Source organism: Meleagris gallopavo, chromosome 3, assembly GCF_000146605.3.
Source record: "Meleagris gallopavo isolate NT-WF06-2002-E0010 breed Aviagen turkey brand Nicholas breeding stock chromosome 3, Turkey_5.1, whole genome shotgun sequence".
Classification (NCBI taxonomy): Eukaryota; Metazoa; Chordata; class Aves; order Galliformes; family Phasianidae; genus Meleagris; species Meleagris gallopavo.
Genome location: NC_015013.2, coordinates 13,797,469 through 13,820,926, shown reverse-complemented (window position 1 = coordinate 13,820,926; position 23,458 = coordinate 13,797,469). Strand labels below are relative to the sequence as shown.

The 23,458-nt window shown below is 40.4% G+C and overlaps 2 protein-coding genes and 1 long non-coding RNA gene across 5 annotated transcripts in view; 2 read left to right on the top strand and 1 right to left on the bottom strand.

Moving 5' to 3' along the window:
- The window catches only part of LOC104910127 (serpin B12), a 12,762-nt gene extending 3,338 nt beyond the window's left edge, over positions 1 to 9,424 (top strand). The window contains exons 2-8 of the mRNA XM_010708418.3: positions 4,315 to 4,500; positions 5,880 to 5,993; positions 6,338 to 6,469; positions 6,983 to 7,100; positions 8,215 to 8,357; positions 8,719 to 8,889; positions 8,986 to 9,424. Coding sequence (XP_010706720.1) covers positions 4,333 to 4,500; positions 5,880 to 5,993; positions 6,338 to 6,469; positions 6,983 to 7,100; positions 8,215 to 8,357; positions 8,719 to 8,889; positions 8,986 to 9,390 — 1,251 coding nt within the window. The 5' untranslated portion in view covers positions 4,315 to 4,332 and the 3' untranslated portion in view covers positions 9,391 to 9,424. The remainder of the gene's footprint in view (positions 1 to 4,314; positions 4,501 to 5,879; positions 5,994 to 6,337; positions 6,470 to 6,982; positions 7,101 to 8,214; positions 8,358 to 8,718; positions 8,890 to 8,985) is intronic.
- The window catches only part of LOC104910128, an 85,441-nt gene that overhangs the window by 5,661 nt on the left and 56,322 nt on the right, over positions 1 to 23,458 (bottom strand). For 2 of the 3 annotated variants that reach the window (XR_004159148.1, XR_004159150.1), the window contains 4 exons: positions 11,300 to 11,436; positions 10,644 to 10,739; positions 8,190 to 8,299; positions 6,485 to 6,591 (listed from right to left, as the gene is read on the bottom strand). This is a non-coding gene — a long non-coding RNA (uncharacterized LOC104910128). Of the gene's footprint in view, positions 1 to 6,484; positions 6,592 to 8,189; positions 8,300 to 10,643; positions 10,740 to 11,299; positions 11,437 to 15,498; positions 15,693 to 16,328; positions 20,592 to 23,458 lie in introns of those variants that run through there. The other variant, XR_004159149.1, reaches the window with a different exon arrangement.
- LOC104910129 (ovalbumin-related protein X) overlaps positions 21,488 to 23,458 on the top strand; it is a 5,674-nt gene continuing 3,703 nt past the window's right edge. Inside the window, exons 1-2 of the mRNA XM_019613788.2 lie at positions 21,488 to 22,399; positions 22,918 to 22,968. Coding sequence (XP_019469333.1) covers positions 22,028 to 22,399; positions 22,918 to 22,968 — 423 coding nt within the window. The 5' untranslated portion in view covers positions 21,488 to 22,027. The remainder of the gene's footprint in view (positions 22,400 to 22,917; positions 22,969 to 23,458) is intronic.

Here is a 23,458-nt window from a genome sequence, read left to right as displayed (position 1 = left end):
AAAATAACTTTTTTTTTTTTTTGGTAGATCCGAATCAGTCTAAAAGTTGATAAAGTAAACTTCATGTTTATAAATGGGCAAAGGATGAGGTACTTTCAAGGCTGGACAGAGCAAAAGACCCTGATAAAATTTGGGTGGTCTTCAGGAAGGGAGGTGGTCTTCTCTGGGGTGAGACTGGGAATTTAGGAACACAGGCCCAAAGCTATGAATCCAAAGATGCCTGCCTAAATTCCTCAGACTTTTGACTGAAATTTCCCTAGGTCCTCTCTGCCTGCTTGGAGAGCTATAATTGCCACAGAGTGAGCAGTTTATACCACATGCAGATGCTTTTCTGCCTACAGCTCCAGAAGGGCCAAAGGACTGTTTTAGAACAGCCCAACTCTAAAAAAAAAAAAAGGGCTTTATGAGAAGAGAGGATGCAGATCATCTGGACAAACTCACCCATAAATTAATAGAAACAGGTTAATTTTACTTCTTCACTCAGGTTTCCATGGCACAAGGAAAAGCCTTGAAATGTTCACTAGACAAGAGAGGGCATGCACCTCTTTGGTTGCATGCTTGGGTGTTTCCTCCGTACCCTGGTTTCTGCTGCCAGGATTGTTTATGTTCTTAACAATGGCTGTATATAATAGGGAGGTATATAATAGGAAGGGTGGAGTATTCTTCAGATTTTGTTTTGGTAACGAGGATGCTTCACTATCAACATATTTGCTCCTGGCTTTGGCAGTGGTGTTCAAAAATTTGCTGAGAAGTTTATGTAAGTACACATTGGCATAACAAATAGCTTGCCACTGTATGGCCAATGTACATCCATGTCTGTTCAAGTACGAATAATCAGCCTAGAAAGAAGCAGAAAAGATACATCCTGGAGGTACTGATGCAAAGTAGTAGAACCAGTCAGGAAAAGCCCTTTCCTGTATAAAAACAGCAGCATGAGGGGCTAAGTTGCTTGGAAAATGGACCTGGCAACATTTCTCTTGTAAAGATATTCTGCGCTGAAATGTATTGGGTTTTAGTTTAAAGCACATTGTTTTAGAAATGTTTTGTGTTGCATGGAGAAAAATTATAATTCCTGTGTTAAAGAAAATTTCATTTTTCTTATGTGTTGTGTCTCTTTAACTCCAAAATGCCACAGAACACTTTGAGAAGTTTTTGTATGAGTGGTCATGAAAAATAAGAAAGTAACTTCTACCAACTATAGATTTTTCATGTGAGGACACTGTATTATCTGTCATATTCTCCTTTTCAAGGATAGACACATCATTTCTGCCAACTCTCTCTTTGCTTACGAGAAATAAGTGTCCATTAAAGCACTTTTATGAGAAGAAGAGTAAGTATGCATTTGGAGTTAGCATACAGCATCAGGGAAAACAGGTTCCTTCTTGCTTTCCCTTTCTACATATAGAATTGCCTTACAAACCAGGCTACCAGTCTTCCAGCATCCACATCTTATTGACTGCCTCCTCCCGCTGACTGCATAATGTAACATACCACATTAATCTATTAATTATGATAGCTTTAAGTGCAGCTTTTCATTCTTTGAGAAATTTTGCCTTGATTTCATCTTTAGCCTAAAACAAGCTCTACAGAGAGAACAAAGCATGAATAGCTATAGAAAAGGAGCATTTTTCACTTCACAGAGCCATGGAAACAATTTGTTATCTTTACAAGGCTTCTGGTATAGAGTTGTTTTTACAGAAGGAGGCTCTTTCTCTGGGTAGCTCCTTGCTCACATACAACAACACCAGCAATTCCATCTCCCAGACTGTGTTAACAGCTACTGAGCCATCATGCAAAGCATCTCCCTTCATCAGCCATAAAATCACAGCCCTGCTTGCTGCCTCTGCACAACTGCTAATGTTCTGTGCAAACAGTTTTCTGGGACAGAACAACAGCTGTGATCTTCCTGGAACACTTCTTTGGATCTTGTATTTTCTCTCCTTCCCACTCCAAGATCTTTTAAAAGTACTATTTCCATTTGTTGTCCAACATCTAGATGTTCTCCAAGCTACTCTGTCCATGTGGTGGCTCCTAAACTCTCACCGACAAATGATTACACAGATCATAAGCATGGCTTAATGATATGAAATTATACCTACACATACTCCCTCCCCAAATATCCATTAAGAAAGTTCACTAAATCCTTTGGTTCTCTGGTAAGAAAGTTCCTTCTCCATCCCACATCCCTCCTCTCTACACTGTTGCATTGCATTTCTGGGACAGCCCCTGTGCATAGCTCACATGAAGCCATGGAACTGGTGGTAGTGGCTGTACCTGGATATCACTCTGAAGACAATCTGCTGCTTTTTCTAAAGGCATGGACACCTCTGCATGCCAGATTCTTGCATTTAAAACCTGCTTCCAGCTCTCATGCTCTCCCTTTGTGCTTGGTGGTTGGTTCTTTCCCTGTGGGTTGGGGTGGAGGTGTCTCTGTTCTGATGAGGAAGTTCATTAGCTCTTCTTGTCTCCTCGATGCCTTCTGAGGTCTGGACACACCTACAACATGCATCCTGACCTACATTCACAGTAAACAACTTCCCAGATCAATTTTAGATCTTTCACAAGCTATGAAGGTGGAGTAAAACAAACTTTAACACGAAAGAAGTGCTGAGTTTTGTTTTCAGAAGGTTGTGAATAACAGCTAATAAGGGTGGAAGAAAAGAGAAATGATTACTGCAGTCTCTTTCTTGTGGTAGGATGACTGCCCATTTATGTCAGCCCTTCATATGAAGTACTACTGAACTTCAGGGTGAAACAAGTGTCTTAGAATGAAACATATATGAACTTTTTATTTCAAACTAGGTAAAAGGAAAGAAATGCCTGCAGTCACCATTTATCAGCACCTTCATACATTCAGCAACTTGACTTTCCTGTCAATCTATCTTAGGCTAAGCCTTTTTTCTTGTGGGCTGAGTTAACTCCCATTGTCTGGCACTTGCCACAAGCTAAGCTGCTTACACAGACAACTTGCTGCACTTCAGCAGAGCCATAGCAACTTCTTACATCCTGGTAAGGTGCCTGAGCCCCTGCTTCTCATGCAAAGTTCCTGCCTGTCTCATACCTGAATGAGATGCAGTGTCTGCTCTGCATCCTTGCAGTCAGTGCAGGACACCGAGTAGTTCTTGTCCTAATGGGGGCTGAAAGCTAGAGCCACCCTGACCTGAGTGCTTTCTCTTCACACTGTGCTATGTGTTTTCCCCTAAATAAAATAACTTTCTGAAACACAGGCCATAGTTACTTATGTCCACAAACAGCCAAGAGTAGATGCTTTGCTTTTCTTACATTTTTCTGGTGTGCTGTCCAGAACATCCTTTGTTTGACGCTAAAATTGATGTGGCTTTTTTTATGGTATAATATCTTGAGAAAAGCTTGAGTACTCTACTGCTATCCACACAACAGATTTACAGTTATTTCCCTAAAGAACTCATAAGGGCTTCTTAAAAGCCCTTTTTTTTTTCCAGATGACATTCTTCATGAAAAGACCAAGCTGAAACTTCGTCCCAAATTCTTACTGGAGTGGATTTAATGATCCACAGGAAAGGCATCAGACTGTTGTATTTCCAATACAAGAGAAAAGAATGAGACAGATCTTGTCCTTCCATTGAACAGGAAGCTCACAGACTTTCGGGGGCTGCTGAGCTATTGCTTTGTCGGGAAATTGCAATTGTTTATACATTCTGAATCAGTGGTTCCTATCAAATCAATGAGGAGACATGAAGTATACTGCAAACTGTTCATGTTTCCATAGGCAGTAGAACCATAGCTGTTTACGTTCCTTCTTCATACATGAAAATAATTACTAGTAATTTTATTTTCATAAACCTGTTGTTTGAATCCTTCACTCCGCAGCTCAGGTTACCAGGGTAGTTTCTGTCACCCCACTCTGTCACTAATCATGTTGTTACAAGAGGGAAGAGTTGATAGATGACATACATTAAACTAGTTTGTAGAAGGAAATTCACAGCTGACTGATTTGATTACCACAACTTTTTGCTTACAATAAGAACAAGTAAGTTGGACTATGGGAAACTCTCTTTTGGAACAAATCAGATACATTTTGTGATAAGATGGAAAAACAATTCTTTCTAAGGAATTCCCATATGGTATGAGTACTGGGGCCCCTTTCCAGATCCTGCTGTATTCACATGAGTGTGAATTGACAGATGTGTGCAAAACTGGCAATTTCAAACTCAGAATACAACACATTTCTACTTTTTAGCAACCAATTGTGGGATTAGGACAGAGATATTTCACAGTGTGATACAGCTAAGCAATCAACTGATTCATATTTCTCCTTTCCCTTTTTGCTCCCAGTAAGCTGCAGGCTTCACAATGGGCTCCATTTCTAGAATGATTACTGAGTTCTGCCTTGATCTCTACAATAAACTCAACAGAACCGCAGAATGCCAAAACATTGTCTTCTCTCCAATGAGCATCTCTACCTCCCTTGGCCTAATCCTTCTAGGGGCACGAAACAACACTGCCACTCAGATAGAAAATGTAAGTACTGCCAAAACATACTGAGATGCTTCCACATAGCTTGCTGTTCCCCCAGTGGCAATGTTGGGCTTTGCAGCACAACACGTGTGCTTAGGAAACAAGGATAAAACACAAGCTCAGCTGCTGCCTTAAGAGCATTGTTTGGTGTGCCGTCATATCCTCGCTCCTTTATCACTTGTGACATCCAAATGATTAAAAACGTCTCACCTACAGAGCACACAGGGTGTGGGGGTACAGGGAGGGCATGCACAAGTCTGTTCCTGTGGTCACTATGCCTTTTACTCCCTGCAGTGCAAGCTGCACGTTCTGAGATCTTTGTTTCTTTTCTTATTTGTTTCTGAAAGCAGTAAGTGACCAATACTCTTAAGGTACATGTAGCATAAGGCAGTAGCCAGCTCTGGCTGTATCCTGGTGGATCTTCATCCATCATGTTATAATACTGCCATAGGTCAGCTGCTGCCAAGGGAGATGCATTCTCCTTATGCAGTTCTGAGGGACTCTTGCTTAGTTTAGGAAAGCAATGGAGATCAAGTACTCTCAAAAAAAGAGCTTAAGTATTTGTATGCTACAACAATATCACTATGGAGGAGCATTTCAAACTTTTTCAGTGAGATATCTGCACATTGGAAACAGGATTCAATTTCCATCAAGAGCACTATGACTTTGATACATTTCCTGAGCTGATACAAATATTAAGAATGATTGCATAAAGTTAGTTTTGATGCTTGCAAGCAAAATATTTTTGCCTCTTTGCCTGAGGCAACTTTTCATTTGGAAATTTAAGGCAACTATAGTAATAAATCAAAGATAAAAAATATTGAGGTTCTGGAAAGTAGCATTTTGGGGGACTAAAAGTTTTTTTGGTTCACTAATATAGAAATGTGAATTTGAATATGGATATTGGACAAATTCAATTCTGACCTTCCAGTCTGACTGCAGCTGAGAAAGTATGAAGGGAAAATACACAAAGAGAGCTTATAGGCAGGAGGAGGACATTTTACCAACTTTTTACATAGTCTGTGATGGAACAAAGGGGAAAGGTTTCAAACTAAAAGAGGAAATTTAGGTGAGATGTTAGGCATACATTCCTCACACAGAAGGTGGCGAGGCACTGGCATAGGCTTCTAAGAGAAGCTGTAGTGCCCCATCCCTAGATGCTCCAAGCCAGGTTGGATGGGGCCCTGGGCAGCCCGAGCTGGTGGTAGCAGCCCTGCTTACAGCACGAGGTTGGAGCTGGGTGATCTTTGAAGTCCCTTCCAACCCAAACCTTTCTATGATATGTTTAATAAATCTACATCATTTATCCAGTAAATCTTTCAAACAAGGAGAATGCCTTTATCCCAGTTAAAACAGCCATAATTTGACCTCTTCAACTGCAGGTTCTCCATGTCAGCAATGCTGCAGGAACTACAAGCCTTGAATCTGAACTTGAAGGTGCAGTCCCAGAAAACAAGTCTGAACTAAGCCAGGAAAGAGAGTCTTCCTCCTCTCTGGTATGTCTTCTGTAGTACAAGAGCCTTTCTTTCACTTCACCATAGCCTACTAGCTGTAAAGCACCACAGTCTGCCACTGGAGGGAGTCAAGATCCCATGCACAACGTCTGCCTGGTCCACTGCGCCTCATAGAAGGTGTTATCTTGTTATCAGCCAAGTCTTCCATAAAGTCAAGTCCAAAGCCCACACCAGAAGGAAGATCAGGCTACAAAGCTTAGATTAACTGAATTTAAATATAATTACAATGGGAGCTAGCCCTACATTGCAATCTAATGAGGATGCAAAATAACAACCAAAGCTGTACTGAGGAATCTTTGTAACTGGTGTATTTGAAATATTCCTAGTGTAACACAGATGGGAATCTTAACCACGAAGCATTCCATGCACTGCTTTTACAACTACAGAACCTTGGTAAAGAGTACGTTTTAAGCCTGGCTAACAACGTCTTTATCCAACAAGGATTTGAACTGAATCAGGTAAGATAACTGTACCTTGTAACCTCTGTGGCACTGATCCCCAGCTTTCCAGTAAGCATATGCACCACTGTTGTCCCTTTTTTGAGTTTTGGAGGTGCTTCTTGGAGCCATATCTCTTATGGCTGTTGGGAAAGAGACGAGAATATCAGCTTTAATTGCTTCTGTTCAAAAAAAAAAAAAACAAACAACAAAACCACACAAAAAAAACTTAAATTCAAGACAATACCCTGTAGAGCAAAAATAAAATAGAAGACCTTTCACTTTTGACATGTCTACATTCAGCCAGAAGTGTGATTATAGCAAAAAATGGCCTATTCAAGCTGTCTGCAAGCTGCTTCTGGGATATCTTTCTATTTGCAGTTTTGCATTGCAGGTTTTCTTTTCCTCTTTTGTCTTATTCAGTCAAGACCACCCTCATAATTTCTGAAATGTTTCTGAATTATTGACTTCACTGTAAAGAGAATAAGCTCTGAACAGGTTTGGCTAATCCACAATCTTTATTCTGCTTCACAGAAGTACCTAATGTGCAGTAAGGAACTGTACAGAGCAGCCCTTGAAACAGTGGACTTTCAAGGGGCTCTTGAAGCAAGCAGGCTAAAAATTAACAATTGGGTTGAAAGCGAGACACAAGGTAAAACAAAGCAGAACTGTAGCTGAGCTACCTTTTCCCTCTTCCATCTTCCAGTGCTCCTTCAAAAAGAATTCAGCATATGATAAGTCTTGTTCATGTTTCTAGGTTCTTATGCCTTTCAAAGATAGTTTGTTTTTCCCATTCATTCTTTAGAGTCATCTATCAGCTAAACTATTTTGTTGTTGCATACTGCCATACTCCTACCCACACACCTAGCTGCAACAGTACCTTTAAGGGTTAAATAGATTAATTGCTTTTGCAAATAGCCAATGCTGCAGGTACGGGAAGTGGGGGATGGAAGTTATGAGCTTCACAATGGGACTGGGAACAGCATAGCAGAGAGTAGACACCCCAGGACCTGGTCATACACAGAGCAATGCTAACAAAGATGAGTGATGTGCCCACCAGTGAAATTCACTGTTACAAGTAACAACCAACCAGGTTTTGCCCTTTACAGGCACATAGAGGTCATTGGCTTTTTTTCTGACTAAGCTGAACATGAAATATGCCACTCTAATTTTGTCAGAGCTGCACATCAGCAGGGTGAATATCTTATAAATCTTCCATGTGAACTTAAGCCAGAACTTTGTGAGAAATGGATGAATAGATTTGAAGGCTTCTGATTTCCTAGTGGCCATATCCTGACCAAACCTGTCCTTGGGCTGACAGAGCAGCCTGTGACTAATGTGGGAAAGAGCTGCAAACCCTGGACTACCATCGCTCTGTGTGCCTGTTCAAAGCCTGCACAGTTAGGAAATCCTACCTCAACCTCTGTACAGGAAAAAAAAGTATAAAGGGATAGATGTCCTCATGTAAACTAAGGGAGAGAATTAATGGTGCTGCCCCTTTCACTGTGGACAGGTGCCACCTGGCACATTCATTTTGCCACTGCTGGCTAATTTGATGACCCTGTGCCCCTTCCTCTCCCAAGTACTACATAACAGTGCTGAGAAATTTACCATTTCTTCGCTTGTATTGTCCCTGTTCTGTTAAGAAACAAAGAGTTGGATTTCTAACACGCTCTAAAGCTAAGTTCACAGACAAGTAATCAAGTCTCAATCCAGAGTCTTAATAACAACTAATAAATACCTCTGTTTTCCAAAATTTTCTCCAGGTAAAATCAAGGAACTTTTTGCTCCAGGAGTGATTGACTCACACGCCATTCTGGTGCTGGTGAATGTGATCTACTTCAAAGCATCCTGGGAACACAAGTTTGAGGAGAAAAATACAGTACAGAGAGATTTTAAACTGAATCAGGTACATATGCTTTCTATAAGTCTTAGCATGATTTACCCTAGAATAAACATAATACAGAAATACAAAGTTGGGGGCTTTCAGCTGTGCTGTGAGAAAGGCATGGATGTGCTGGGAACTAAACATTTTCCTCCTGTTGGGTAGAGAGAGCAGGAAAGCTTTTCAAAGAACACCATAATCCTTACTGGAAAAAATGTGCAAGTCTCAGAAGTTGCAACAACTCAGCATTTTGCTTCAGTAGCTGGCAAAATCCAAAGCATTAGCCCTGATCAGCACTTTTGAACCTAATAGTCACTAAGTCACCTGAAGCTTAAACATTAAGGACTGTATTGCTTGCATGATCATTTCAATTTCTTTTAAATAGAATGAGAGAAAGCCAGTGCAGATGATGTATCAGAAAGGCACATTTAAATTGGGCTATATTGAGGAGCTGGGAACTCAGGTGCTTGAACTCCCTTACGCTCAGAAGTCGCTGAGCATGATCATCCTGCTGCCAGGAGACACGGCAGACGGATCTACCAGTGGGCTGGAACAGGTAAGGCTGAGGACTGTGGCTAAGCCAGACTGAAAGCTGGTTGTCTGAATTGAAGCTGGGCAAAAATCTAAACTTGTTAATTTCCCCATCTTCTAGACTGAAAGCACAATGACCTATGAAAGCTTAATGCTGTGGTTCTCTTCCGAACACATGTATGAGACAACCGTAGAGGTATACCTGCCCCGATTCAAGCTTGAAGACACCTTTAACCTCAACGAGGTATTAAAAGCAATGGGAATGACCGACATCTTCACTGAATCCAAAGCTGATCTTTCTGCACTGTCATTTGAAAAATCCCTGGTGTTGTCAAACATTGTCCATAAGGCTTACGTGGAAGTCAATGAGGAGGGCACTACAGCAGCAGCTGCTACAGGAGCTGCCATTGTGAGGAGATCCCTTCCCCTCATAGAGGTGTTTATGGCTGACCATCCTTTCCTATTCTTTATTAGGCACAACCCCACCAATGCCATTCTTTTCTTTGGTAAATTCTGCTCACCTTAAAATCAGGGCCATCTTCTAGCACTGTGAGAAAAACCTGGATGAGAATCAGAAATACTGTTTGTTTTGTTTTTCCCCCCCACACACCTTCTTAATCCTATGAATGAAGGTAGACCAAAGCAATTTAACTTAGAACCATCAATTGAGCGCCCTCCTGCTATGATCTTTCAAAGGCAAGTATTGATCTGAATCCAAAACAGGAGTAAATTTTCCTTTAATCTGACTGGATATCAAGAACATTTTGTTTCCCCAAGGTGTACATACACTACTGTATAGCCTACAGTTCTCCAGCATAGCCATGTAATGTAGTACACTATTTGCCTGGCAAAGGTGGAATTTGTGTGCTGCTACCTGAGGAGAACTGTTTGTAACAATTTTCAGTAACCATCAGTAAAACTGGAGTATTTTTATTTTCTCTGGAGTTTTTGACTTCCTGCAGGTGGGTCTTGATTAGCAGAAAGGGGCTTTGGAGATGCTTTATACTTATACATACTCTATTTGTGGCAAATCCTTTGCACAGTGGAGATCTCACTTTAATTCTCCTTCCTGTAGCAGCAGTCACAAGCAAGCAGGAAATAATTGTTTATAGCAAATTCATGTATTCACTGGCAACTGTGCCACTTTTTCCCCATGATGTTTGCTGGATCTATCCTTGTGCTATATAAAATGTTTATGTTAGAAGCAGCTTTGATTTATTTATTTATATATAAGCCTGCATCTGATGTACCATCTCATCAACTGGAAGATAGATGGAATATGACATGTACCCCTTTCACAAGCCCTCAATTTTTTTTCCCCATGAGTTTTGTTCAGAGCACTGTATTTTTTTTTATGGTAGCAACAGTAGGAACACTCAAGATTATGCCTCATGAACACATCTATTAAGAGAGTTGATTACAACAGCAATTGAGTATGTGGGAAGGTAAGATTTTGACCCTCTTTTTACAGGACTTTTTGGCATTCTTTTTTGAAAATAAATCCACCCTTAAAGAATCACAGCATGGTTGATGCTGCAAGGGACCTCTGGAGGACATTTTGTCTAACTCTTCTGCTCAGGCAGGGCTACCTACAGCACAATGCCCAGGATCATGTCCAGAGGGCTTTCGAGAATCTCCAAGCACAGGGACTTCACAACCTCTCTGGACAACCTTTTCTAAGTTCCCACAATTCTGAACACCAAAAAGAATTTTGTATGCATAGTGTCTGTAGGAATGGAATGTGAAAACATTTCTTTCTAAAGAAGATTAATTACTTACATAGAGGAGTAATTGGTTTTCTTCCTTGAGCTCTGCTTTCTGTAGAAGTTTAATGATCTGAGATGTATTTATATAGGTATATGTGTCTCTCCAGTCCTGAGGAATGAAAAAAGTTTTGAAAAGGGCAACGTAAGCAATAGAAATCAGTCAAACATTACATGGAAAAATGTTTTTGTCTGTGAGACAATCAGAGAAAAACAGAATTAGCAGCTGACTGATAGAGAGACATAACTGTTAAGCTGCTGGTTTAACACAAGTAATATCTTCCTCGTGGAATTCTATGTGAGGTTTAACTAACATTTGTAAACCTGTGCTTTGTGACCTATAAAAAGGCAAGTATACATTAGCCATTAGTCATATAATTGAGCGTAAAGCTCCATAAAGTAATTCGTAATTAGCACAGTTTATGTACCAAAAGTTACCTGAGGCTCTTTGGATAAGAAAGTCTAGGCATGACATTCAGGCAAGAACAGGCAGGAGTAGGACAATAATATTTAAACAACTTGCCCTTACTGTCTGATCTGAAGGCACAGTACAACACAAGCAATACTTTTCTAGATTGTGGCCATGTTTCCATTCTGGAGGCTGACAGCACAGATTGCCTACCAAGCTACATTTTTATTACCTCCAGATGTCATTACTTGGTACTTACATACCCTGGGGAAGTTCTGAGCACCACAACTTCAAACATCAATCCCACTTCTGCAACAACAGGAATAGAGATTCCTGTGATGGAGTGTCGAACAACGCAATGCATTGCTCCAGTTGTTGGAGGAGATGGTTCGTGATATGTCTAGAGTGAGATTAAGACACAAACAAAGACAAATGTTGTTCAGCTAGTTTATTACAAATTCTAAACAGTTAAGGAACATGGGAAAGGTGGCAAAGTTAGCAACAATAAAGGTAGGAATTCTAGCAAACTGGCTATAGAGGAGGGATAGTCACCACCGTGGATCTAGCAGTACTCCATTGGTCTGCAGGTCAGAGACATCTCATTGATCTGTACAGCTACAGTTAAATGGAGAATTTTATGTGTTCTACCACTGAATTCTTCAGGTTTTATCCTCTTCATTCTGCTCTCATGCACCTCCAGTTGCCCAGGACCAGTGGCACATTCACCTCCTGGTGGGTGATCAGCTGTTGATTATGCAGCAATAACACACCTGCCACCTGGCAGGCTGTCGGGCATATGTACTGACTTAATGGAAGGAACTTCCAAGGTTGTGTAGTCCAACTCCCTTCCACTGAACAGGGACCTAGATCAAGTTATTCAGAGACCCATTCAGCCTCCTCATTGTCTCTGGGGAAAGGGCTTCTATCACATCTCAGAGCAGCATGCTCCAGTACCTCATAATCCTGACTGTAAAAGAATTTTTCTTTATATTGAAGCCAAACATCCATTCTTTTAGTTTGAAATTATTTCCTCTTGTCCTGTTACAACAGACCTTACTAAAGAATCCATCTCCTTCCTTTTAAGAGCTCCCTTTAGATACTGAAAGACCCTTCTCTGGTCACCTTGGAGCCCTCTCTCGTCCAGACTGAGCACCACCAGCTCTCAGGCCATCCTCATAGGATAAGCATTTGTACAATCAACTAATACACAATTAGCAGAGTAACACAGCCAGATTGGTATTTTACAGGTCATATAACTAGAGGGATGATGATGGTAGAAAGGGATAACTGAAAATAAATGAAAATGCTCACCCATATCCTTGCAAAAAAAAACTCCAAAGGGAGAAATTTCCAGAAAGAATCCTTCCTCAGTGGCAGTCAGCCCTTAAATGGGGTCTAGGAGAGGTGCAGCCAGGCTCTACCCCTTCTGGTCACACAGCTGAATTGCCTTCACCTGTGCTCTTGCAGCTGACTCATTGCTTGCTTCAGGTGATCAATCAGTGGTTCAAGCTGTGATTCAACAGTTCCCATACCGCATTCCATCCCTTGAATCATTTTTGTGGCCCTCTGCTGGACTCACTCCAACAGGTCTACGTCTCCTCAGTATTGAGGACTCCACATCTAGATGCGGTACTGCAGGTGAGGCCTCACCAGCATAGAGCTAAGGGGCAGGATCACCTGCCTTGCCATGCTGGCTGTGCTTCTTTTGATGCAGCCCAGGATATGGATGGCTTTTTGGGCTGCTAGAGCACACTACTGACTCATATCTGGATGCCATCTAACAGCACCCCTAAATCTTTTCTCTTGATAAAGTACACTCATTTTCTAACAGCATTATAATCACTTCTAGCGGGTACTACATCACTGTATTCATAGGGTTTTTGAAAAACAGATTCAGAAATCAGATGCTCTAACTGTATTTTTCCATGTATATGTATCGGGTAACTTGTGAAAAACATGTTTAATATACAGGACTACAGATAAATTCAGAAAGGAGAAGCAACACTCAAAATAAAGATGTGGCAATCCTTAATAGGATGTAAGCTGGCGCAAAATATATATCTCCAAAAAGCCATCTGAAAGAAAATTTCTCATTCACCATGCATGTGCAAGTTTCCAAATTCTGCAGGTATTTTATTTTCTTCTTTTGCAAATTCCCTTGCAGATGGCATTTTGCTTTTCTTGCTCTGAACTGTGTTGATGTGAGCAGTGAGATGCTTTTCCCATGCTAAAATACAAGAATAAAGAAGATTGAAGCACAGGCCTTTGCAGAACATCTAGTGAATGTATTTAAAGCACACCAAGCACAAGCTCTTCAAATACTGCTCCCTGAAAATGCCATCAGAGCAGACTTTGTGTTTTGAAGTGGAAGTGGTACATAACTTCTGTAGTGGAGAAATCATGTGGCTCAGGGGGTGAAAGGCCTATCTTCAGTGAATCCCATATTCTTGTTGCAACATGAGCCTGCATCTTCCAGTACTGTCAGACTCTAGGTTTTAGCAGAAGATCAGTGGAAAAAAAAATATACACAAATATGCCCCTTGCTTCTGAAGCTCTATCCTAATTGAGATGATTGCAAATTAAGAAAAAAAAAAGGGAAATTCAAAGATTGATGATAACTCAGCAGTTAAACAACTAGGACACCTAGTAGGTGAGTTCTGGCTTCCAGTCTCTGCTGCTAAGACTATTCTTGTTTTAATGTTTAAAAGAAAACAAGTATTCACACATGGGTGAGTACCCTGGCAATAATGACAGAGAACTATTCTGCTCTATAGCTTTCTGATAGCATGAATCTTGCCTTAATTCCCTAGTCTTCTCTTAGTACCATGTCCCCCAACTCCTGTTGTCTGAATTAAATAATCACTGTGTGACATCGACATCAGAGCTTAGCTCCATTACACTCAATGAAATCAGTTGCTGGTTTTCTGTGGAAAATATACTATTGTGCCCTGAGCAATGCTGAGCACAGCACCTGTTTGCCTAAAATTAACACAGCACTCAGAACACAACCAGCCTCAAGACACTCAACAGAAGGAATGTAATGAAAACATCAGGTTCTGCTTCAGAAGCATAACAGCCTCCAGAGCTGGAAGACAAGAAGAAGTGCTTTTGTAGTGCGTGGTGCTCATTTCCTTGTTCATGAATGATAATGAATGAGAACGATTCTGGAAGACACACCCAGAGGCCTCAGGTGTATACCCCATGCCTTCAGCCTGGGCAACTCCTCCTTGCTGCCTTTTGACTTGTTTTGTGCAAGCCATCCATCCAGAGGTGCAGAGTGAAAATGACCATGTAGTTCAAGAAGAGCCTCATTGGCCCCGTATACAATTCAAACCTAGGGCAAAACATCAGAGCCTCAGGCTCACTGCACTTCTCTTCTGAAAACTGTGATGAAGAGCTAGGGGTTAGAGGAAAAATGTGCTGTAATTATCAGTGCAGCTCCATCATCTGTTCTAGGAGCATCAAGGCTTCCTGAAGAAATCATTATCAGAACAGACACAAATTATTCAGTGAGAGGCAGAAGTGCCCCTCTGAATGCTCTGAGTCAGATGCATATTTTGTGAACTTTTCTGTTTCCCTCTTCCTGTTATGCTTCCTGCAGATACTTGGCACATCCTAGACATGATTCAGCAGTGTATGCTCATGAGATGCAGCCACATCTACAGAGCGCCTCCTCCCTGAGGGGAGAAAAATATTTTTTAGAAGGTAAAACCAGAATAGCTAGGATTGTACCTCCTGCTCTTTGTGGGGCAAGAGAAGCTAGGCTCCTGGTAACCTATCTGTCAGCCCTTCATTTCTCTATGCATGCCCTCTCCTCAGAAAAACCTGTGAAGGGAACTTGACTCTGCAGCAGTGGTTTCCACTTAAGTCAGAGCAGAACATGACTCTCCATCAGCAAAGAAGCAGTCAGAGCCAGCTCAGCCCAGGAGAAGACAGCTTGTTCAGCCCTCATTCTCCTTGGGGTAGCATCAGGACTAAAAAGAGACCTGGAACAGGAGCAGAACATACTGTAGTGATGCACGGAGGCTATGAGACCTCATGGGAATGATCTCCACATTTCATGCTTGCAGAAATCCCAGGATGTAGGAAGCCAAATTTTCTGCTCCAGTAAATGAGCTTATCCAACGGCAGGAAGGGGTTTGGTAATTCCTTTCTCTTAGAAGGCAAAATGAGATAAATGGCCAGGCAGGTATCTTAGAATTGTGGATAGGATATAAAATTGCCACCTCCACCTCAGGAGGCAGAAGGAGGCCTTCCCACATCATAGTTTGGCTAAGACGTGAAAATGCAATTTGCTGGTCTCTCTGTTGCTTGTTTTTATACATTGTACTTCATATTTTATGCGATATACAAAGGGGAAAAGTTTTTACAATCTACTTCAAGTAAGTATGTTGGAAAGTCATACTCTTCATAAAGAATGAAACAAAAGAGGCAGGCAGCAGCTACAAGGCTCAAAGTTTACCTTTCCAAACATACTCATGGGACACCTGCAGCACCCATGAAGCTCCTGTGCAGCCTTGATGCCTTCTCTATGTGTTCTTTCCTCTGATCACATAGATTTACATTGCATTTACAATGCAGGTGCTTCATCTTCATGAGGCACTTGGCACAGGCAGTCCAGGAACCGAGAGCTCCACCGGGAAGATGAGATGATATCTAAAGAATAGAACAGTTGGGAGGGACGTTCAGAGATCACTTAGTCCAACTACCTGACAGCTTCAAGGCTAACCAAAACTTAAAACATATTAATGAGAGCATTATCCAAATGCCCCTTGAACACTGACAGATGCGGGACATCAATCACTTCTGTAGGAAGCCCGTTCCAGTATTTGACCACTCTCACAGCAAAGAAATTTTTTCTGATGTCTAGTCTAAAAGTGTGTGATAACATGGAACTGCAGATGAAGCAAAGCTTCATCAAAAGGCAGCCCTTGCTATGACTCATATGGTCCAATGCCTCTGAGAGGGACGATCATTCTTCCCTTGTCTCCTTCCTTTCGTGTTGCTCTGTTCTTTTCTTCCCTTACATTGACACTACTACTCGGTAATGAGAAATTAACTGGGACCTAAATAAAGAGAAAAAAATCTGGTAAATATACTGATGACCAGTCCCATAAACTACCTTTTAGATGTGGATAAGTGGTTTAAAGGCATAGCAAAGAGGTTGCAGAAAAGAAAGGACCACATCCAATTTAGTTGCAACCAACATCCAGCATTCAGAGACTCATGAGAAATACCTTTTAATTAATTAATTTATATTTTTTTAAGAAAAAAAATCCTTTGATGACTCACCCTGCTTTTCCTGTTACTCTCAGTTGGGAAGAAAGTAACCGCTGGGTACATACTACTGCTATTTCAGAACTGCAGACTTGAAGAGCTTTCCCAAGTGCTGAGATATGCAGGAAAAAAACTGTAAATTACAGTACGAGACATTTAATTTTGATTGCTAAATAAAGAAGACTCATGACAGTCTATGACTATGTCTTGCAGGGCTGCAATTTCAGATGAAATGCAGCCCGAATTAGGAGAGTTACTGGCAGAGGCAAAGTTTGCATATCAATTAGTTGGTAAAAGAAGGCAACACCAAACACAGGCTGTGAATTGTTCTGATGAACAGAGTATGTAAAAAATAGCCATGTGTGTTTTTTGGTGTTTTTTTTTTACCATTGTATATGGCTGGTTTGAGTCAAATATGTATTAAAACAAAACAAACAGTGAAATAAATAGTGCTAGCATATATGAGCTTGTATAATCAGACCTATACATTTTTCAGATAAATCTTCAAAGAAAGCAAAATTTAGAGTATGTATGATAAGGACAAGTACTGTAAAATATCACCTTGAAGAGCTCCAGTCTGATAACAGGAAAAGGAATTCAGCATGTGAATGAAGGAGAAAGTGTGACTGAAACAACTGTCACTCAGCTTACTGCAGCAGAAGCAATCATTTATGATCTTAGATTTTTTTAACTTGCTTCAGGGATATTTAGGTAACCTCAAAAACAGGAACAAAATACAAACGCAAGAAAAAATTCTATTTTCTCTTCATGTAATCTTTTTTTTTCTAGCTGCATTCTTAGTTAAAAACAACAAAGCGTTTAAACAATGTTTAAATGTTTACTGCTGGCTTTATAACATCAAACTGAGTTGTTGCTGGAGATGACCGGCTATCAAGGTGCGTAACGGACTGCTAGATGTGCTTGGCCTCCTCTTACCTCAGGTTGCTGTGCAAACACAATACACATTGCCATACGATCTACTATGAGCTCTGAAGGGCAGCTTAGACATTAATTCTACTCTGGGCCAGACACGCTGACTATCTGAGTGGTTTATAACAAGGTGCTGGTTGACTTCAAAGTGGTTCTAAGTCAACCACTGCCAACTGCCTAAGACTGTATGCGCAACAGAGCTGATCATCTCCAGCACAACAAATAACATGAGAGCAATAAGCATCCAAAATTCCGTAAATTAGGCTGTTCTGACCACACCTTGGTTCATTAAAGGACTTTGAGAGATGCCAGAATAGACTCTGCTAAATGTGATGCAGATGGACAAGCTATGGCATGAACGGGTCCAAGGCATAAGAAAACATCACCCTCAAGCAATACACAGAAGCTGCTGAGCAACCACAGGAAATGAAATGTGAAAATCTGAACAGATAAATGTTGGAAAGAGCCGCATTTCTACTGCTTACAGTGTCCTTGATTATGCCAACATTAAGGAAGAATGGCAAATCCCATGAATTGGTTTAGCAAGAGCTTCACAATGGACTTCATGACAGAGGAAAAGGGCAGCAGAGTCCTTGCTGACCTCTTTCTGGGACAAACACAGATCTGGAACAGAGTTTAACCAATTTGTCTTGCTTGCATTCACGACTCTTGAATTTCAAGAGGTGCCTCTGATTTCCCCTGACCTAACACCCTATCTAAAATTACAAAATCACATTTTGTGTGCAGAGGACTGTGCATGGATAGCCCATTCTGGTCAACATACTCAGGCTGCTTCTGCAACAATTTTTGCACTAACATTCAGTGTAGAAAAAATGCAAGACCTGTGTAGTGGCAGACCTCTCTCTGGAGAAGGTGTATTGCCTCAACTATCTTACCTGTGCAAAACTGTTGTGGTGATTGTGCTATTGCAGAGGTAGAGTATACAAAGAAGGCAAACATACTGAATGAGAGAAGATACCAAAAACACCTTCATGTCCTCTTCTAGAGGAGACGGTAAAACAAAATGTTTATTGAGAAAATCTTGGATGTTACTCCAAAAGATTAAAATACTATCCATATGTGCAGGGCTGGTTGCGTTCTACAGGTGCATGATCCATAGATGCCCACAGAGGACAAGGACATTGAAACCAAGCATACAAAGGACTGTGGGTACACAGGAAAGTTCTTCAAGGAAGCCTTGAAGGCATGTTTGAGCACCCACCTGACTTGTAGCTGAAACCTTGATGTAAACATGTGAAAATGGAAGCATAAGAGAAGACACTACACACTGTAACAAAACTTAAGCCCTTTGACAAGATAAAGTAAAAGCTATTGAAAAAGGAACATTAAACAAGATAGGAGGAAAGCTGCTTACTATCCGTAGATTTTCCTACCCCCCACATGACTACTGTAACATTGACAGATAAAAAAATACTCATTCTGAGTGTAGAAACTGCAAGCCACTCCAGTTATCATGGTCTGCACATACAAACATGACTAAATTTCAGCAACACAAAAAACACTGCTTGGGATAAAGGAACACCCTTTCACCTTTACCAGTGGGTACCACCACCACTGCATATTGTCTGTCTTAATGTGCAAAAATTTGGGATTTCTATTATTCATTCCCTTGGCCTTTACAAAAGCTGGATTTTTTTCTTTAGAGATCATCAAGGGTATTATTCAATAAAGAGTAATAGCTTTTTACAATTGAGTTATATTTGATATTGTGCATTATGATTGTCTAACAGACCATGAATGTTCCTTCAGACAGATTTGGTAGTTTATTTACCTGTCATAGTAAAATAGGAGGTACAGAAGATCTATGAGAATAGCCTGTGCATGTACAATGGGCCTTGTTGCCATGACCTATGAAGAATGAAAATCAAAACCTGACCACCAGCCATCCCTTGAATTCCACTGGCTGTTCAGCATTCATTTCTGAATATCTGAATACTCTGGGGTCTGCCTTCACAAGGCAGCAAACACTTTCAGACTGTTCCCCAAATCTCTTCCTCTTCCCCATTCACACTGAGTTCTATAATTCATCCCAATGCCTCTGCTCTGAACTTTCAATGAAATGTGCTTTCTCCTCTCATGTATGAGCAGTAGAGCCTTTCGCTTACATCGGATATAGTCTGACTTTCATTGAAAAGCTTCCGTCTTGCCTAGGTGCAGAAACAGATGGAGCTGAGCTTTTAACAAGCACTAACAATAAGCTTCTCCAGTCCTCAAACTCGTTTGGCAGACCAAAACATTTTTCAGTATGATTTCATTCTTTAAAAAACTCATAAAGCTTTGTTTTTATTCTTACATGGAGAGCAATCTATTACAAAATCCTCTGAATAGAATGACCATCCTGCAGCTGGCTCTGCTTGGAACTGCTTTATTTTCTCTACATTCACTAGAAGTGTCCCTATGTTTCTCTGCATGCTGTAGTGAGAGGTCGCATATATATCCCACTTTTCCCTTCATCCATCTTGGGAGCAGTGCTACAGTAAATTCTGTAACTACAGTGCCCCAGAGATGAGAAGAAACTAAACAGCTGGAAAGGAGATACAGTCTTAAAAAGAAGAATGGTTTCCAGGGATTGATGGACTTTCTTGCACTTCTTGGTAATATGGGACTACTCTTGACTCAGCTTTAGCTGCTCATTAAATGGTGAATGGCGATGGGTCTTCTTGTTCTCCAATCATATCTAATTTTCTCATAATATTTTGGGATCCTTAGATTCATCTGACTGGGAAAATCCCTTAATGTGTTTGTTTTTTTGTTTTTTTGTTTTTTTAAATCTGATTTTACAGCTAAGTTTATTTGAAGCGTATTATGTTTATTCTTTTTTTTTTTAGAGTTTTTTTTTATTTTTATGTGTGTGTATTCATTATTCGTTTGGCTCTAGTTATCGATATGGCTCAATCAATATTTAAATTCTGAAGTGGAGCACGAGACATGCTAGACTTGAACTTGGTACAGCTTTATAAGATACAAAAAAAGCCTGAATAATTACATTCATCTGTTAGGTTTTACTTCACAAAATAAAATTTGGCTTTCTCCAAATAGAGTACCAGTCTGATGTTGGCCTACTCAGTGGTTTCAAGCACAATGAATCAAAAGGCAATGACAAGGGTAGTAACTCAAAGGATGACTCTTAGAAGGCTAACAGGGGGAGTGTCCGAAAGGGTACTGTATATATCACCAAGGACTCAGAGAATCTGTTTAGGTTCAACTGGCAAGCTGGATTATTACGCACCTCTTTGATGTTTTTCTGTAAGTACTTCTCCAAATAAAATATAACTTCTAAGTTGTATTCTTGAATAGGGAAAAAAAAAGACTAAAAAAAACCCCACAGAAATATTATGTGTAAGAACTTAAGGGAAAAAAAAGGGCTGCCTTCTATTTTATGATGTCGGCCCATGACATCAGAGGCAGATGGTGGTGATATGGCAGTAGAGGCTGAATCTTCCCACCAGCATCCCATTACATGTTGTTGCTGTGTGACAAATGGCAACAGAGGGGCAGTCTGGGCAGAATGGTGTCTGACATGGAAGTACAACTGAAGCAAAGTGTCACTGAATTCCTCCTTGTGGAAAAAATGGCATCCATTGACATTTATCAATGTTTGCTGAATGTTTATGGAGACCAAAAAGTGGATGTGAGCACAATGAGGTAATGGGTAGTGGCGACAACCACAGTGGTTCATCTCCATTAGTACAGATTTTTACCAGCAGGAAATGCAGATTTTTGTGCACTGTTGGCAAAAATGCATAGCTAATTGTGGTGGCTGTATTGAAAAATAATGTTTTGTGGCTGAGAATCTGCTCAAGGAAATGAAGTTATTGTAATTATAATAATAATATTATATATGCTCTATGTATCTATTGTAGTTTCCATGAAAATAAATAGGAGGCATTACTTTCAGTGTGATCCATATATAAGACAGATATGTAAAAATATATTTGGAAGAAAAAAATTCTGATTTCTCAGTCTCACTCCCTGGAGAACACCCGTGAGGTACAGTAGGATGATTCACAGAGCCTGTGGTTCTACAGCTGTTAGCACCAGGAACCTCTCAGGTCACGTAGTAGATCTGCTCCAAACTATGGATATGCTACTACTCCAACTTAAACTGTTTTAGAAAGGGGAGGGCAGTATTCAGCTTTCTTGGTCTCAGATTCGAGGAAGAGAAGGAGTATAGATTTCAATAAATTCCCCTAAGTTATGACATTAAATTGCATGTACAAGATCTTCACCTGCCTGATTTAATGCACTTTACAGTGCATAAAGCAAGTTAGCCAAACTCTATGGTATATATATGCTTTTGTTTTTGTTTTTGTTTTTGTCAACAAAAACTGGAATCAGCAGAGATTGTCCAAAAATGAGAATATAGAGAAGAAGCCCACTAAAGCTATAGTTTGGCATCTAAGCAACTGGGTAGATTTACAAAGAAATTCACTCCCATTTTTCCTATAAATTACAGGAAAGCAACCTCCATTTTTATGGCCAGTTATACAAAGAAGCAGTTTGAATCAAACTAAGATTACTGTGAGGTGACTACATTTGATTGAAATATCCAAAGTAGGGTCCAGAGTAGACATAGAAGAAATGAAATGTGTTTATATTGTCTCAGAAATCACCCAGAGTTCTCTGGATGGCTATAGGGAAACTCATCCAGTCCACACTGTATTTGCTATACTGAAGCACAGATGAAACTGTCTACTTCCTAAAGGGCAAATGCAACATAGTGTTTTTATAATGAGCCAGTACCTTTGTGAAGGAAAGTCAACATGCATTTGGGAAACAATGGGTCAGTCTTTAGAATATTTCTAATGATCACAGAATTTTTAGGCTTTACACTATTGTTTCAGCATCACAGAAACAGCAATGAACAAGCAGCTTCTGGGCTACAGAAAGTACTTTTTATTTCAAGTGCCACATATCAACACTACACAGTTGTATTTCTGTTTGTTTTAGACAACACTGATTTCAGGATGGGCTCCATCAGTGCAGCAAATGCAGAATTTTGTTTCGATGTATTCAACGAGCTGAAAGTCCAGCACACAAATGAGAACATCTTGTATTCCCCCCTGAGCATCATTGCAGCCTTGGCCATGGTCTATATGGGAGCAAGAGGCAACACTGAGTATCAGATGGAGAAAGTAAGTTATGCAAATGAATACTGGCTCATTTTGATCCTGGTCACTAGAACAAGCTATCCATGAATATCTTTGAGACTTTCTCCACTTCAGGGGCCAGCTGTTGTACATTTGCCACTGGATTCGAATTTGGCTAGAAGAAGGACATTGAGCCATAAAGTTTGGATCTGGAGCTAACTTTTCACTTATCATTGCTTTTCACTATGAAGGGTAACAATGATTTCTACTAAGGAGGAGATCTCCTGCTTCAGCTTATATTATCTCACAAACCTGACTCCTTCCAAATAAAATGAACAAACTGTCAAGTGTAAAAGATGAAACATTCAGAAATCAGGTGAACTAATTGGAAGATCCTATTAAAAAATGTTCAGAGTAGCATATACAGTAAAAAAATTTCAAGCTCACGTGAAACTTCTCAGTTCAGCCATGGGTTATTTCAAGCCCAGAATTTGAACAGAAAATCCATGACTCTCAGTGGACTTCACATACTTCATCTCTTTTTCTGCTACTTCCATTTGCAGGCTCTTCACTTTGACAGCATTGCAGGACTTGGAGGAAGCAGCCAGACAAAGGTACAGAAACCTAAGGTACATTTATTTTTCTCTCACACACATTTTTTTCCCTGAGAACAGAACTTACGACTGTTTTGACTGCGCTTCAAATAGGTCCAGCTCCTTCCCAAACCCTAGCTAATGCTCTCAACCCAGGATACGCAAGTGGAAAACTCAAATTTATTAAATTTAAAAACAACAACAAACAAACACAAAAAGAAGGCAAGTTTCACATGTTGCACAAGAAAAATTGATAGGATATTTGAGGGACATTTTGAGCACCAGGATACCTTTCTAGATTGATAAGAGCTTGCACACTTGTAGGGCTTGCTGGAGGACCACACATGAACCATCTGTATGCTTTTCTCAATGGTTACTTGATACATTTGGAAAGATAACACAAGCCACACTCCCAGATCTGTCCTCATCCACTTGGGCTCTCCAAGCACAATGGGGGCTTGTAAAGGACAAGAAGATTTTTCCTTTTCCTTTTCCTTTTCCTTTTCCTTTT